The 16,480-nt window shown below is 43.3% G+C and overlaps 1 protein-coding gene across 3 annotated transcripts in view; it reads left to right on the top strand.

The window, feature by feature from the left end:
- Nucleotides 1-16,480, top strand: part of DENND5B (DENN domain containing 5B) — a 107,954-nt gene that overhangs the window by 68,367 nt on the left and 23,107 nt on the right. For 2 of the 3 annotated variants that reach the window (XM_021539994.4, XM_021539995.4), the window contains 4 exons: nt 1,135-1,668; nt 3,035-3,266; nt 5,342-5,492; nt 16,157-16,250. In XM_021539994.4, the coding sequence (XP_021395669.2) occupies nt 1,135-1,668; nt 3,035-3,266; nt 5,342-5,492; nt 16,157-16,250 (1,011 nt within the window). Of the gene's footprint in view, nt 1-1,134; nt 1,669-3,034; nt 3,267-4,078; nt 4,166-5,341; nt 5,493-16,156; nt 16,251-16,480 lie in introns of all 3 variants that reach the window. The other variant, XM_085569637.1, reaches the window with a different exon arrangement.

Below are 16,480 nucleotides of genomic sequence, written 5' to 3' on the forward strand. Positions count from 1 at the left end.
ATTTGCTGTGGAATGTATTAACCTCTCAAAACTGAAGGAAAATAAATAATTTGTCTTCGCATAACCTGAAGATTAGTCTAGAGTGTTTGGTAAGAAGCAGAGAACACTAAAAGTGCCTGGGAGAAGGCAGAAGATCTGTGCTAATGGCCAAATCAGTCTAACAAAGACCTGCTGCTGCCCTGTGGCTTTTCTGCCTCTCCTGTTCTGCAGTTTTATGCCAGGATAAAAAACATCAGAGCTCAGCACCTTGGGAATCTGACCTGGTTTAAGATTTTACTCAGCACAGTGCACTCAGACAGTGAATTTCAGATGTAAGCCGCCATTCAGAAGATCAATTACTGTTTTTCATTCTGCTATTATTCCTGAGGGTGCATTTGCTATGTAATTAATTTTTATGTGGGGTTCTTCTATCCCTCCATCGCCACTTACCTAGTAAAAGTATCTGCTCTACTAGATTAATGTCTTCTCTTAACTTTAATCTTACAGGCTGAGATCCATCTCCATTCATAGCAAAGCTAAGAGCATTCTCTTTAAATCTCAGGCAGAGGAATTGCCACTATTAAAAGCCTCCATGGAAACAGGGGGACAGGGGAGTGGGGGGATAAGATTTAGTCACTTGTGGAGGAGCTGTACTCAGACATAATCCCAAAGGATTTCTGTGGGACCCTCTTTTGTAGTTTTGCTTGAAGCAGCATCATTTTTCTCACTGAACATCTCATTTCTTGGTAGCACAGCTACAGAGGCTTCTTGCAGTTGGATCCCGGTAAAATAAATGTGCCTGTGAGATGCATTAATTCACACAAAGGGTATTTGCATGGGCTGAGTAGTGGTGCTGCACTTCCTGCTTGGTGATGTGTCCTTGGCTGCTCTGGGAGGGCATATGAAATCTTTCTAGTGGAAAGTCTGGGGTCTGCATGTCCTGGGAAAAGAGGAGAATGCAGGAAACTTTGTCATCCAGTTGGCCCTCAGTTTTACTGAAGTCTGAAATGTCACAGGCTGGACAACACAGCTAAAGTGTCCTGCCTATGTGTGCACTTACCCTTCTGTCTGGAAGCACCCTGGGAGAAAGGGCTACGTGGCAGGGGAACCAGTTCAGTGCTGAGTGTTCATTTTGAAACTCTTTTTTGTTCTCAGGCGAACTTGTGCTTTGTAGACATAGATAACCATTTTATCGAACTGCCAGAGGAATTCCCTCAGTTCCCCAACAAGCTGGAGTTTATCCAGGAGATCTCTGAGGTTCTCCTGCAGTTTGGGATCCCTCCAGAAGGCAACCTGCACTGCAGCGACAGTGCCACCAAACTCAAGAACTTGGTTCTTAGCGACCTGGTGAATGACAAGAAGAATGGGAACATCCCCAGCAACGCCCTCAACATGTACGAGCTGCTGAAAGGCAACGAGACCATCACCCGCCTGCAAGCCCTGGCCAAGAGAACGGGCGTGAGCATGGAGAAAATGACCATCAGCACCCCCCTCACAGAGGAGAAGGATGGGAAGCTGTCGTGTGAGGAGCTGGAGCTGAGGGACTACAAGCTGAACGTGCAGCTCCGCGAGGTGTTCGCCAACCGCTTCACGCAGATGTTTGCAGACTATGAGGCGTTCGTCATCCAGGCTGCCCCCGACATGGAGTCGTGGCTGACAAACAGGGAGCAAATGCAAAACTTCGACAAAGTAAAGATAGCCATGTATTCCTGTCTCCATCTGAAAGGGGCAGGGAGGATGGCTGTGTTTGTGTATATGTAGCCTAAAGTACCCTTTAATCTGCCGTTCCTCATCTGCCTCACTGCAAGATTTGTCCCTTTCCATTACACAGGTCCATATCTCCTGCCAGAGTGAATCGGAGCACATCCTCTGAGCTGTTCAGAGCCATCCTGGCTTGTACAAACCAAGCTGGCAGGCTTCTGCCCAGCTCATGGGGCTGCTCCTGTGGGCTTGGTGGAAGGGTAGCAACGCAAAGTGACTTCTTTTTCTGTCTGTCTTTCTTTTTTTTTTGATTGTTGGGAGGAGAGGTGTACACTTGAGACAAAAACACAAATCTAGTCTTTTATTTTTCCTAACCTCATGGTAGAGGTTTTGGTAATGGATAATGTTGTTCCAAAGAAGGTTATCACTTAAAGAGTGTAGTTATAATTCAATTGTAGTGTAGCACAAGAGGGAAAAGGAATCCCTCGAGATTAGAAATGGGGATAAAAAGAGATGGGAGGATAGCAAAAGGAATGGGAAATGCTGGGAAGCTTGCACAGCTGCTGAGTGATCCTATGAAGCAGATACTGTTCTTAGCCATCATCTTTTATAGGTACAAGTAATTCTCTAAGGAAAAGGTTAAGAGGATGAACAGTGAGGGACAGACTAAATACTGATCTAAATCAGTTTTTTATTTTAAAAAATTGCTGCCGTGCCTTTTATTGGTTTGTTTGTTTTTGGGCATTAAACAGTGCAGCATTCAAAAGGATGGGGTTGTTTGGGCAATCTCTGCTAGTGCTTCTGCAATAAAATGGGCTGTTAAGTTTAGGGTTTTCAAAACTCAGTTAGAGACTTAGGCACACAGTCAATTCTGATTGGAAACTCGTGATTAATTGCCCTGTGTAACATTGCAGAAAAGCATCCGCTGAAGAGCACTGTGCACCCCTTGATATGTGTGATACCTTAATAAGTGATATGGTCCCAGGCAACGATGCCCAGACCAGAGGTCCATTGGGGGCACATGTGATGGTCTGCCAAGCATTTCACAGGTTTATTCCTGAGAGTGGGAGCTGCTAGGTTGCTTTGAAAAAGCAGGCAGCATGAGCACTACTTTAGTAACTCAATCTCCCTTTGTTCCAGCTGTCACAAAGCCTCCCTGGCTGCTTATTTCTTACAGTTGTGAACCAAACCCCCTTGTACATGGGTTCATAGCTCTCTGAGAGGTGTTTCTGTGGTGGGGGAAGCCTTGTCCAAGCCTTCCTGCTGGCTGCTGGATCAGTTCTCTGCCAAAGGATGGCTGGGCACATCAGTGCTGGGTGGGAACACGGCACTAATGAGCTGTTCTGTATTTCAGGCTTCCTTCCTTTCGGACCAACCCGAGCCTTACCTCCCATTCCTTTCACACTTCATTGAAACACAGATGTTTGCAACCTTCATAGACAATAAGATAATGTCCCAGTGGGAAGAGAAGGACCCTTTCCTAAGAGTTTTTGACTCGCGAATTGAGAAAATAAGGCTGTATAATGTCAGGGCCCCTGCACTGCGGACATCCAACTACCAGAAATGCAGCACTTTGAAAGAAGCAGGTACGTTCAGATGGGCTGGTAAAATATTCAAAAGTACAATGTCAGCCACCAAAAAATATAGATCCTCAGTCACCTGAGCGTTGCAGTTGATGAGGAAGTCCTAGAGCTACCTGAGGAGGACTCAGCAGTGTCCTTATCTCATCTCAGCAGAAACTTTAGCGCGCTGTTAAACACCAGAAACGACAGGAGCCTTTGCCTTCCCTTGGAGCTCTCCTGGGCTGGTGCCTGTAATAAAATCAAGCCAAACCCAAATGGAACTGGCTCACAGTTTCTCATTTCAGGGAGCTCCTGTTCCTTTGCCAGGAGAGCTTTCCTTCACCCTGGTGGTGGGACCAGTGCCAGCCACACTGAGGAGTCGTGCCCCGGTGTCTGCTCCACTGGCCTTGTCTCCCCCTTCCCAAAAAAATACATTGTTTTGCCTTACGCCATTTGGTTAGAGCAGCAGGGGATGCCGGGCAGGGATGTAATCCTGTGTGGCATATTTAGTACCTCCAGCAGTAGATGTTCACTATTAATGAACAATACACTGTACTGAAAGCTTGGATTTTTTTCCATTACTGTCACAGCATGCCTTTTCAAATTATATTTGAATTTTTTATTTAATGTTTTTGCAAGTATTTATTTAATTTTGAAGTAATACAGGGAACTTATCATTCTGAATTTGTTGGGAAACGTATTAGTAAGATAGGGCATTTCCCATGGGATTTTCTTTTGGTTTAACTCCTTCAGTGTTTTACTTGCTATAAATTTGTCAGAAATAGAAATCTGTGTCTGTTTAAATTTTTCTGTCTAAACCAAATTCTAATTCGCAGGTCAGCTGTCTATTCAGCGTCTAGTTTTGGCAGATATTGTGGCACCAGAACCTCATTTTCTGTCTTGTGAAAAGCAGCAAACTGATAGTAATACCTATTTTCCTTCATATTTGCCATTCACAGTATATGTAACCCTAGCACTGACCCAGCTCCTGTTTGTTTAACTGTTTTCAGAACCCTTCAAATCCTCTGACCCCACACTACCCACTCCTTTTCTACAAAACAGAACCATACAAAGTGATTTTTATTTTTTTTAGAGGGGAGAAAAAATACTTGCTGAGTTTCTAATGATTATGTAAATCTTGTGACAGCTTCTTTCCCATCAGAGTTTTATAAAACAGGAAATGAGTTCTATGTTGTTAGCAAATAGAAAAGAGATTTAGCTTCCACATTTTGCATATGTATTCACTAGCTGTGATATGCTGAAAGAACAGGCCTGCCTGTTAATAGATGGGCTAGAAAGAGTTGAATATTAAAGTTGCTAATTAAATGTTGAATTCGCCCATACACCTCCTTTCCCAAGTTCTTCACAAGTTAAGAAGGTGACAGGTTTTATTTTCATCCTGCTCAAGGTTTGAGATTGAAACCTTCATGTCCTTGAAGCAAAGGATTGAATAGCTTTAGTTTCAGTGGAGCTGAGATTCCTGGGGAGCCCTCTCCCATCTTACCACAGCCTTCCCTGTTTCCAAGATTCTGCTTATCCTCCTGATGCTGCTCAGTTCTTACTACAGTTAGCTATGCTTTTTGAAGGCCTGTCATCCATTAAAGACATATCTAAATTCAGGAGGAGGATAAGTGTAGTCCTAGATGTTTGCAAAACTCAGGTGTCCCCCCAAAGCATCTGCCCAGGGATCGTATCTGGGGCCAAGCAAGGTGCCTGGTCCCACAGAGGCTGCAGCTGGCCTTGGAGATGTCTGTTCTGCTGAAGAAGCCTTAAAATCAAGCAAGGAATTTCAGGGAAACACTGCATTGCTCTTGCCAGTTCCTAATGCATCTCGTAGGCTCCTGTAAATACCTGCTTGCTGAACAGCTAACTTGCTTGCCCCAGTGCTCATTGTGTTGGGTAAAGAAACTAAAAGCAAAATTAAAAACCCTACAGCACAAGTGTCTCCTCACCTCTGCGAGTGGCAGATTTGTGTCTAAGGTCACTGTTTAACTCTGTGGTGGGTTTTCAGGGGTCTGAGCATGACCACTGCTGTTGGCACAGCGTGTGCCATCGGGTGGGTTGTGCCTCAGTTGTTCACCTGTGACTGTCACCTGCAGCCCAGTCCATCGAGCAGCGGCTGATGAAGATTGACCACACGGCCATCCACCCTCACCTGCTCGACATGAAGATTGGCCAAGGGAAGTATGAACAAGGGTTTTTCCCAAAGCTGCAATCGGATGTCTTGGCAACGGGACCCACCAATAATAAGTAAGCGCAGGTTTTATTTTCTATATTTAAAAACAGGTTTCTCATACAAATGATTCACATGATTGGACAGAAGTCCTAAGTTTGGATGGCATATAGCCACTCTAATGAATGGAAACCCAAGAGCTGTTTTCATTTCAGGTTTGTGTGGGCTGCAATATTTGAAAACATAGCCATAGTTTGGGTTATGTCAGGAAGCGTTAGCTCTGTTTTGGGGAAGACTCCTCACTGTTGTTTTCTGTTGAGTGGTATCTACTCCGTCGTCTCATACATAGTTTTTGTTTTGTAATTGGTCTTACAAGTTTCAAATTAATTGTTTGGCTGTTTTGCACTAAATACAGTAATCTGGGAACTCAAAATTCAGATTCTGAAAGGAATTTTGGTGTTGAAACCTTCACACCATTATTTGGAATGAAATTAGTGTCCACTCTGTTCCTTTCTTTTCCTTAGCTGTTATTATACAACCCATAGATTTTTATAGCTCTCTTTTAGTTGCCACATTGGAATACCCTGGAAAAATAACTTGGTGAGGGTGGAAAGTATGTGGTTCTGTACCTGGGTTTCTTTTTTGAGTCTGATAAGGTTCTGTGGTGCACTTTGATAAGAGGGTAGTAGTACCTATAGCTGTGGAATTGAGCATGTTATTACATGGTTCATTTACCTAATGGAAAATAGGAACCTGGAGCACTGATGCACTTTACATCTGTAGAGTTATAATACAAAGTGCTCTGAGTTCCTTTATTTTCAATCTTTCTTCATGCAAAACCCATGAATGAGGGATTTCTCCCTATTCAAAAATGAAATACTTGTGCACCATTGGTTACAAACTCATTAAATTATCAGCGGAAACCCTCAGTTTCAGTTTCTGCTAGTCAAAATGTGAGAACACAGGTAAATCCAAGAGCTTCAAAGGCTACAATTGTCAAATGTTAAAGCTACCTCTTGGTTTAGACATGTGCATGCACACATGCAGCTCTGAGCTTTGGCATGAGGTGCCCACTCAGTTTTATTTGAACACTTTTTGTGCATACTGATGCTAGCTAAGCACTTTTTAATAGCCTGCTATTAGGAATATGAATTGCAAATGATAAAATAAGATACCCTTAAGCACTGAATGTTTAAAGAAATTGAGTTCTTTAAAAGAAAATTCAAAAACCCCAGAACCAACCAAAAAGGAGGAATGCATATTCAAAGTTCCTTTGCTGTCAAGCTTCTGCAAATGGAGACAGAATTGTATGGGTAATGGTCCTTTGAGGAATGGAGGATTTCTTCATCTTGTGAGATGCTGTATTTAGCAGTCTGCATCTTATTCTTATGGGTGGGTTTCAGTTTCACAGTGTCAGCAACAGTGTGAGTGTGCCCAGCCTGCTTAAAGTTGCTTATATCTTTTGTCTCTATTGCAAAATCATAGTGAATCTATGAATAAGCATCACTTAAAAATAGTTTTCCTTATGCTCTTTGAGATTTGCTTCTGTTAGAGTATTACCTGTTCTAAAATGACTTTAACTGCTTGAGTGAAGATTTTGATTTAGATTGCAGCATGTTTCAGAATTTGTAAGTACCAAAATCCCATTACTTACCACAAAGCAATGTGACAAATGTTTGGAGTTCCTCCAGTTGTATGTTGCCAAAAAGGCTTGTAATTGGAAAATCTCAAGACCATCTGTTTATATCTTTATTCTTCCTGGTTTTCATGAGAGCAGCTGAAAAGACTTTCTCTCCTATTAAGGACATGTAATTCAACTGATTTTACACCTATGTATAGAACAGCTTTTCCATACTTTCTGCAAATTTAGCATGATTCTTCTGACCACACAATCAATTGAATTATAGCTTTCCATTAATTTGAATTTCCCAGTGTGTGATTCTTGGAGATGTGTTTTACTTACAGGACTGGAGCTTTGCTTATGGGCATGAGGTAAGAGAACATTGCAGCTACATTTCCAGAGTCTTCAGGTGTAACTATTGTGTGTTTATATTATAAAATTAATGCAAAGGATGTCACTGTGTAGATGAGAATTATTTTTACAGGCTTCAGTTTTACATTGCAAATTTTGTCCTGAATTTTGTATGGAAGTGTATTTGTGGGAAATGGGGAATAATTCCCATGTTGCAGTCAATTGTTGCTGGACAGTAGCAAACAAACCAATTCAAAGCTGTTTTAATGAAAACATGTCCTCAATGGTCAGCAGTCAGGGATTTATTGCTTCCCTTCTGGGCTGATAAACTAAAAAATATATAACCAGAGCTCATAATGTTATCTAGCTGTTCCCTTCCTGTAAGCAGGAGGAGCACTGAAGATACCTCTGTCACTTACTGCCCTGTTACACGTGTAAATTATATTTGTACATTATATTTGTGGTCTAAATCACAAATATAATGCAGACAAAAAACACTTCTAGTTTCAGTTCTAGATCCTGTATGTGATTTAAACAATTTAAACTAAACCCAAACCAAAACAGCCCCCTCTGTTCTGTCCTCCTCCCATCAGGCAGCAGTGTCCTACTTGAGGGACTCCCTTGGTGCTCTTTGCCCTTGATACATCCCCCACATCATGGGAAAACCTTCTGAATCTACAGGGAGCAGCTGCAGCTTCCTCTGGCATCCACTCCACGCTGCTCTAACCATGTAAAGCAGTGGCTTCTGCAGAAATCCTCCTAGAAAGCATCCCAGGAGCAAACTGGCTGCAGTCCCTCAGGCTATTTGTCTGTTATTCTGGAAAAGAGCTGTGGTTTCCAGAGCCCTCATTTCCTTTCTCAAGCCCCAGCACCACACTGTGGTTTCTCTGTGTTCCCTTCTTCCCTGTGTACATTTTCTGCCAGGCTTTAAAACTGTAGCTGGAGCTCCTCTGGCTGATGCATTTGCAGGAGTGGAATTTGAATGACAAAAAGCCAAGCTACATAAACACTTCATGGTTTTTGATTAGCTAATTGTTAAATTAGGGGGAATATGCTTACAGTGCAAAATTAAAACAATGAAACAAGCTGTGTTTTCAATGTAATTGATTACCTTGTAACTTAATTTGTACTAAGAAGCTTGATAAATGAGATTAAGTATTGCAGAGGAAAACAGTGATTCCCAAGCATGGGAATATATTTGCATTCTGGTAAATTGTATTGAATGCTTTCAAAGAATAACGGAAGGGATTTTTTTCTTGTTTCTTTTGGTTTGCAGATGAAAGGTTTGCTTTGTTACACATTTACAAAATGGCTTTAATTATCCTTTTTTTGCCCTCCTCTCTGTTTAGTCCTGCTTTCCCTCCCACTTCTTTATTGGAGCCCTGCTTTCCTCCCTGCTTACTTTCCTGACCAGCCTGTTTCCTCTTTCCTGCCCTGGCCACTTCTGTCACCTGAGCCCTCTCATTTGCATCGCAGCTTCCTGTGAGCCTTGTGCTTTGGTCTGTCCTCTGTGCCCTGCCTTTCCTCCAGCAGTCCCCCAAGGAGGGCACAGTGCAAACCTTCAAGCACAGATCCCACAGTTCTTGGCCTCTAACCTCAGGCTTTTGCTGAGTGATGTGTTGCTCTTACTCATGAAGATTTCAGAAGTTGTTTGCTTTCTGCAGGCGTTTGTTCCTGAGCTGTGTTTTGCTGATCTGACCACTGTGTCAGTATTTATTTACAAAACCCATGCAGTAGGAGTCTATGGAATTGGTTCATTTTTGTGTTCCATTTTATGGCATGACTTGGTGGGCACTGTCCTGTGGCCTTAATCTTCAGCCCCCTCCTTCAAGGTGGAAACTGTGCAGAGTTTATCTGCCTGGGACTATGGTCCTCTTCATTTTTAAACAGGACTCATTCTTGCTTGTTGCTGGCATTTAACAGCAGATAATAATTTTAAAGGAAATACCATGTGTATATAACACAAAGGGGTTGATGTGTCTCTGTGTAATGATAGAATTGGTTCTGATTTTAACGGAATTATTTTTGTGTGACAAATGTTATTTTTCTTTTAATGAGTGCTTCATATTATATGGCCTTTTACTACCCCCCTGTCTGTTGGGTACAGTTTTAAGGTGGTGTTAAATGAAGATATCTTCTTTTTTTTATCAAGCCAAACAATTGCAAGTAATATAGAGTGGCATCTCTGCAGCACATGTAGGTGAGCACAAAATGAGTCAGCAATGAGCCATCCACACACAGCACTGAGGTTATTTAAATTTTGTGAGTAGTAAAAGCTCACCTTTTACATAAGAAAATCCAAAACATGCAGTTACTATACTTCAGGTAACCTAATGTAGCAAACCACTGATGGGTGCAGTGAAAATATGAACCACTTGTAGTCAAATACATTCATTTTCAGGAATAAAGTGTGACTGACAATCTGTGCTTAAAGATGGTTTCTGAGATAGGAAATAGTGTTGTGGTGACTTGGAACTTGATGGGTGAGTCTCCTGAGCTACTGATCCTCTGCTCAACTGGTGCAAGGCAGAAAAAGTGCAGTTAACTTCTTTGAGTTAATGTATCATTTTAACATAGCTGTGCAGAATTAAAGCTGACAGGGAAAAATGGGTTTTGAAATCCTTGCATTTACTGTTCTGTTTGCTCTCCCTTGAATAGTATTCCTGTCTCAAGGGACTTGTAAATTAAATACCTCATAGGACAGTGGTTCCTCAGGGCTTAAGAGGTGATGCTGCCAATTCACTACAGCACTTCCTTACAGAGGCTGACGGTTTTGTGCGCCACCCTTTAAAATCCCTTATTTTCATATGAACTGATGAAACAGCATGTCAGTGCAAGGCCACTCTCTTTAAGGCATTCTACTAACTTTTGTCCTTCCAATGAGCAGTTTCAGAGCTTTTCCATTCCACCCTTTGGCAGAGATGGAAAAGGTGCCTAAGTCTCCATCTAAGCCTTCACTCTCCTTACTATGGAGCAGATTCACACTGTGGATCCCCTCCCCTGTCAGCCCATCCCTGATCAGGTGGAGCTCAGTTTCAACATTCCTTTTCTTGTTTGGTTTGACCTGTGTTTGACTTGGAATCTCTGTGCACAGTCCCACACAAACTACATGTGAATCCAAGGAGTTTGCATGTTCAGGCTGCATGTGTGTAATGTGTGCATGCTTTAGGGGGGTTGCTGGGGGCTGTAGCACAGCTGTGTGCTAATTTGTGGATGCAGAAACTCAGATAACTCCTTTGATGGACCTGTATAGGTAGAATGGGTATTGTCATGATTTGCAGACCGAAATACCAGCCTGCCTCATGAGATGGTGTATATGAGGATGTCTTGGTTTGGACAGACAGGTGTCTGCTAAGGAAGGCAGGAGCCTCTCCTGAAATGGAAAAAATGTAGGACCCCCCCCCTTCCTCCCAAATTGTTGTAAATATTAAATTAAGGGCAGGTCTCAGGCAAAGATATGGGAGCAGGAATAACAGTTATTTATAAGGGAAGAAAAAAAAAAAGAAAATAAACAATGCCGTGAAACAAAACAACACTGACAGTCAGAATACAACCTGACACCCTGCTGGTCAGGGTGTTGGCAGCAGACCAATTGGGAATTATGTCTGCAGTCCTCCAGGAGTGTCAGGTGTGGTTCTGTTGGAGCAGTGATCCTGTAAAAAAGGGTGTAGTCTTCCTGCAGTGGAAGAGGCAGGTGTTCCTCTGGAAATCCAGTGCAGGAAAAGCCGTGCTGGTGATCCAGATCTCAGATTATATCCAGGTAGGAATGCTTGGCTCCTCCCTCTGGGCGGAGCATTCACAATGGGATGTTATCACTCTTATCAGTCACACAGTGATGTTCATTAGCCCATTATCAGCAGGTGTCTTCCCTGAGAGAGGCTGTGGAAGAGATAAGGAAAACTGCCCAGTTAATAGAAGACAACTTACAGGTGGCAAATGAAATACATCTTGCCTTTCAGTCAGGACAGAGGAGATTTAGATTCTGTCCTATAGAAAAGTGCATTTGTCTCTTTCCTTCTCTCTGTTATCACTGGAAATGGATTGTAAATTAGTGATTTTCATGGTGATGGTAATATTGGTTAAATCCATCTGAGAAAGAAGTTCTCTAACACCATGTTCACGCTTTGCAGTATAAATCTTGCCTGCTACACCCATATGAAGACATAATGTCTTCATTTCTCCAGGGAGCTTTAAAAAGGGGTGTCGTGGTTTGACACGGAAAAAGAATTTTTTCCGGAAGGAAGAGGCCAATTTGGATATTGACCAATTGAAGGTGGACACGCCTCTGAGAACACAGAGGGGTTGAAAGCAGAATTCCCAGGAGAACTCGTTCTCTCTGGTTCCGGTCAGCCGCAGTGCAGCCTCTCCCCTGCCCGGCGTGGCTGGGTGGGGAGGGGAAGCCCCATGGCCTGACTGAGGTGGGCAAAGGGTGGAGGGACTGGAACCCCCTGCAGATGGAAGGGTAAAGAAAAAAATCTGGGATGCCTCCATTCCCCCCAAGAGTCTCGAGAGAGAGAGAAAAGAGACAGCAGCAGTTTTGTCAGCAGTTCACTGTGGGGAAGGAGAAGAGCGAGGGGGGCCACAAGGTGCCCAGCTGCCTGTGGGAGCTGGAGCCTGGGCATGGAGCCATCCTGGGAGTCAGGATTTTTAACCCTTCCTTGAGAAATGAAAGCTTTGTGAATTTTTTCTCCTCTTCGGTTTGAAAGAGAGGAAGAGAGACAGTTCAGACCCTGGGATGTTAGAAGGAGGAATTCTAGATAGGAAGGGATGACGAAGTGGCTTTTTGGCTGGACTTTTTCCTTAGTAGCCATAGACTGAATCAAGTTTTCTCTTCTAAGAGAGACTGTATTTTAGGAGGATGCCAGTGAGCCAAGAGACCTGCTTCAGCAGGGAAAAGACAGAAGTGGAGCGAACAGAAAAAGTTAGGGGGTTTGTGGTGGTGCCCCCTGTTCTCAAAGAAGGAGAAGAAGATCTCTGTTCTTGAACCCCTGGCCCCAGGGGGAAATGGGGGGGGCTGTGGTCCCAAAAAAAATGAAAAACTAAACTCTTGGTTTTTTCCCCCCTCTTGGCAGGGCATCCTTGAAAGGAAAAATCCTAAAAGCAGTCTGTCCATCCATGCATTGGTGGTGAGAGCACTGTGCATGGAAAGGAGAGGGTCACTATGGCAAAGTTTTTCTCCGGGCGGTGCCATGTGTGACATGGAAACACAGGATGTTCCAGCTGTGTTTCTTGGGGGGTCTGTGGCACAGGAGAGACTCTGTTCCCTCGATGGACTGAGTATCGATTGTCTGGAGGGTGGAAACCTGATTGGGGTCCAGATTGTGTCTCACTGTGGTTTGTTGGAGTTGGGTGGTAAGAAAAAGAATGCTTTGCAAGGTTTTCATTTTGATCTTTGTGTAGTTTTTTTCCTTTTTTTTTTCTTTTATAGTAGTAGCTTAATAAAGTTTTTTTCCTGTTATTAAGCTTGGGCCTGCTTTGCTCTGTTCTCGATTGCATTTCACAGCATTCAATTGAGAAATTGCATTTTCATGGAGGCACTGGCATTGTGCCAGTGTCAAACCATAACAAGGAGGTTCAGGGAAGAAGTTAGGGGAAGAAAGGTATGTACACATGATTGCAGTACAGCATGGCCAGTCCCTGGCATGAGGTGCTGTCTTGCTAGATGGCTTCTGACAGTGCAGCTTTGCAGCTGACTGCCTTACCCCTTTTATTATAGAAAAGATGATACTTAACATGGGATGCTTCAAATGTTACCATTACATTCCCTCTAACCTCTACAAACCTATTCCCATGGCTGTTGGGTCTAATTTGATACTAAATGATGCTGACTTGACTGCTTTTATATTACAAAGGTCTTAGTTAGAGGTGCCTTACTTCATTTCCATATGTTGAACTGAGCACAGTCTTCCCTGGTCCCTGCTCTGAAATGTCACTGCTTTTCCACAGTCCCTGGAGGTGAGGAGCATTCCTCTGTGGATGTGGGAGTTAGATACAGCCAGACACACGGAAATGAGCCTCTCCTCACCTCTCCATGGAGGTAGCTTGTCCCTGGGCTCCCTGCAGCACTGTGCCTGAGCTGTGTCTGCTCCATCCCCAGACACCTGGTGCTTTAGCAATGCCTCCACTGTGAGGAATAAATGAAACATGCCAGTAGTCCATGCTCATGGCCCTGCCAGCAAAAAACTAAAGGGGAGAAGGCATTTTTAGGGTCTTGGGGAGCATCCAGGCTGACTAGCAGGAGGGCTTCATCTCCTCAGGACAAGGAGAGGAGGGACACAGGCAGCAGTGGTTATCTGAAAAGCCCAAGTCTAAGGGCTGATGACAAGCAAAGGGCTGCTGGAGGGAGAACAGCTTTACTTGCTGCTTTGGCAGCACCTGGGCTGAGGGGTGAATAGAGCAGCAGCTGATGACAGGGCCAGGAGAGGTACCCACATGGGATTTCAGCAGCCTTGGGGAGGTGGTGCAACCACTGAGGTTTTTATTCCCCTTAAAATCACTTTGAGTGGTTGCAGGGAGAAGAGCAAATTCAGTCACTGCTGAGGAGAGGGAATGGTCATTGTAATACTGAAGCATTGTTTTGGGAAAATTCTATGTGACCCAGTAAAGAAAAGGCTTTAAAAGCTTTAACTGCTTAATCCTGTTTATCAGCTGTTAGATCTTCACAAAACCTCCAAGAGAGATTCAGAGCAGCATCTGAATGCACAGACCTCACCCAGTGACTCAACAGCTCCTCTTCCTCAACTTAGAGCTTGTGTAATTGCTCCAGCTAATGAGCAGCAGTCTTTTTTTCTTTTTCATTAACCTACAACAATCTCCATGTTTGTATGATTAAAATGTTCAAATAGTTCTGGTTAATAATCTGGAAGATGGTCTGTGCCATCTCCCAGATGAAGTACAGCTCAGGAATTAACTGAAAATGCTTTAATGGTGGTGTATTATTTTGTAACTGTTTTGTGGCTTTCATTCTGCTTTCACCTTTGGTGAGATGTTTTCCCTCAGAGGACACTTAAAGCAATTCTTTTATCTTCCAGTAAATGCAGAAATGCAGGTGGAGATGGATCTAAGCTCTGTCTAGAATTCAGAAAATAACCATAAAATTGGAGCAGAAAAACTATGATATGGGGTAATATTTGATCTAAAACTTAAATTTCCAATGTGTTATTGGCATTCTGTTGTGTGACACAAACATGGTCCTGGCTTGCAATAAATGGAAGGTCTCCAGAGCCACATGGCTAAAGTCACAGTAGTATCTGCTATCCTCTGTTCAACAGGGTGTTTTTCTGTGGCACTTCTGTTTGCTGAGATTATTTAAATGTAGGGGTTTATTTTCACCCTCTTAGTTATGGAACAAGGCTTTGGCTGTTGCTTCTGGAAAAAAAAATTAAATGGTGATTTATTAAACTCAAGGACTGTACATTTTTAAGACTTCTGTGGAGGTGCAAAGACACTTATGTCAGTGATGTGTTCCTCTGAGAAGATAACAGCATTAGCTGTGCAGACACCTATTAGGCTGTTTCATTTAGTTAGCAGAGACTTGAGGCCACAAAAAAAAATTTGCTTTAAAAATAGATGTGTTGACATATGGGATAGTGAGGTGATGAACCATAATTACATGCAAACCCAGACTTCTGCCTTTGTACTTGTTTTCTTGATGTTGTTTGTGAGGTACGATGGGATTTCAATTTGACTCTGTAAACAACAGCTCCTGTGGCTTTTTTTCACTTTGTATCTGTGTGGTGAGCCAAAATTCAGTCTTTGGTTGACTCTGAAGGAATTGATGAAGATAGTTATGTACACATTTGCAAAGTCCTTCTCTCTGGAAACAGAGGCCTTTTTTTGGTCACCAGGTGCCACATCCCTGCACTACTCTTGGCTCAGATTCCCTTCCCTACACATCCTCAGTGTTTTGTCCAACGTGTCAGAACCCAAGTCCAGCTATGTGCAGGAGTTTCCTCCCCAGGCATTCATCTGCCTGTGTCACCTGCTGAAACTCCTTGCCCAGAAAGTTAGATCCCAGATTTTATTTGTATTTGTTTCTGTTTGGGGTGCACACAGAAATATGTGGGTTTGGGACCTGGAGACTGCTGTTCCCACCAATACAACCTGTGTGGAGAGAGGAAAAATTCAACTGGGCGTAGATGAACAGGTGGAAAAAACCCCAGGCTTTCTGTGGTACTTAGAAACTAAATGCAAAAAAAAAAAAAAAAGATAAGGTGAAAATAGCAACATGACTAATCCCTGGAACATGAGTATTGTTTATAACCTTTAGACGTAGGTACAGCCAGTAACAGTTGTTAAAATTGCAAAGAAAAAATTGCAAAGAGAAGTTTGTCTCAAATAATTCCTGGAAGTACCACAGAAAGTGGAGAAAGGAGAAGTAGCACTTTTCACAAAAGAGCAAAATTGTAGAAATTGCTACTCAAAAGAAATAATTGTATTTTGTTTTTTGCTCTAAGATGCTGTCTGTCAAACCTCATCAAATGCAGCAGTGGTGTTGGGTAGCTAAGTACAGTGACGTACCTAGTGATGGCATCAGTGCTGTGGCATGACCTGCATTTCAGGTCCCAGGAGCTCTCACTGGAGACCCTGGCAGGCAGCTGGGCACATTTCCATGGGGATTTTTGTCCCTTGGGCGAATGCTGGTCTGTCACCTCCCTTGGGCTTTCCCTTCTTTTGCTGCAGAGCCACTGGATGTCTTTCAGCTCCTGAGCCAGGCTTTCCCTCGTGCTTTTCTTCTGCTCACACGTGTGTCCCTCTCTGTTTTCCCAGCCGCTGGGCCAGCCGCAGCGCCACCACACAGCGGAGGAAGGACCGCCTGCGGCAGCACTCGGAGCACATCGGGCTGGACAATGACATGAGGGAGGTGGGTGGCCTCATCTGAGGGCAGCACGAGCTGTGATCCACGAGGTGGAGGTTTGGACAGCCATGTGCCTATTACTTGGGGCAGTTTTGGTGGCTGCTCTATGGTTTAGTTGGGTCTTAGTAGCTGTTTGGATGCTGCTCCACTTGTCACAGATGCTGTACAACTTCAAAGAACGCAACATAAATAAAGTTCTTTTATTATTTTGGAACAAGACAGCCCCATTGTCATCA

Source organism: Lonchura striata, chromosome 1A (genome assembly GCF_050655825.1).
Source record: "Lonchura striata isolate lonStrDom1 chromosome 1A, ASM5065582v1, whole genome shotgun sequence".
Lineage (NCBI taxonomy): Eukaryota > Metazoa > Chordata > Aves > Passeriformes > Estrildidae > Lonchura > Lonchura striata.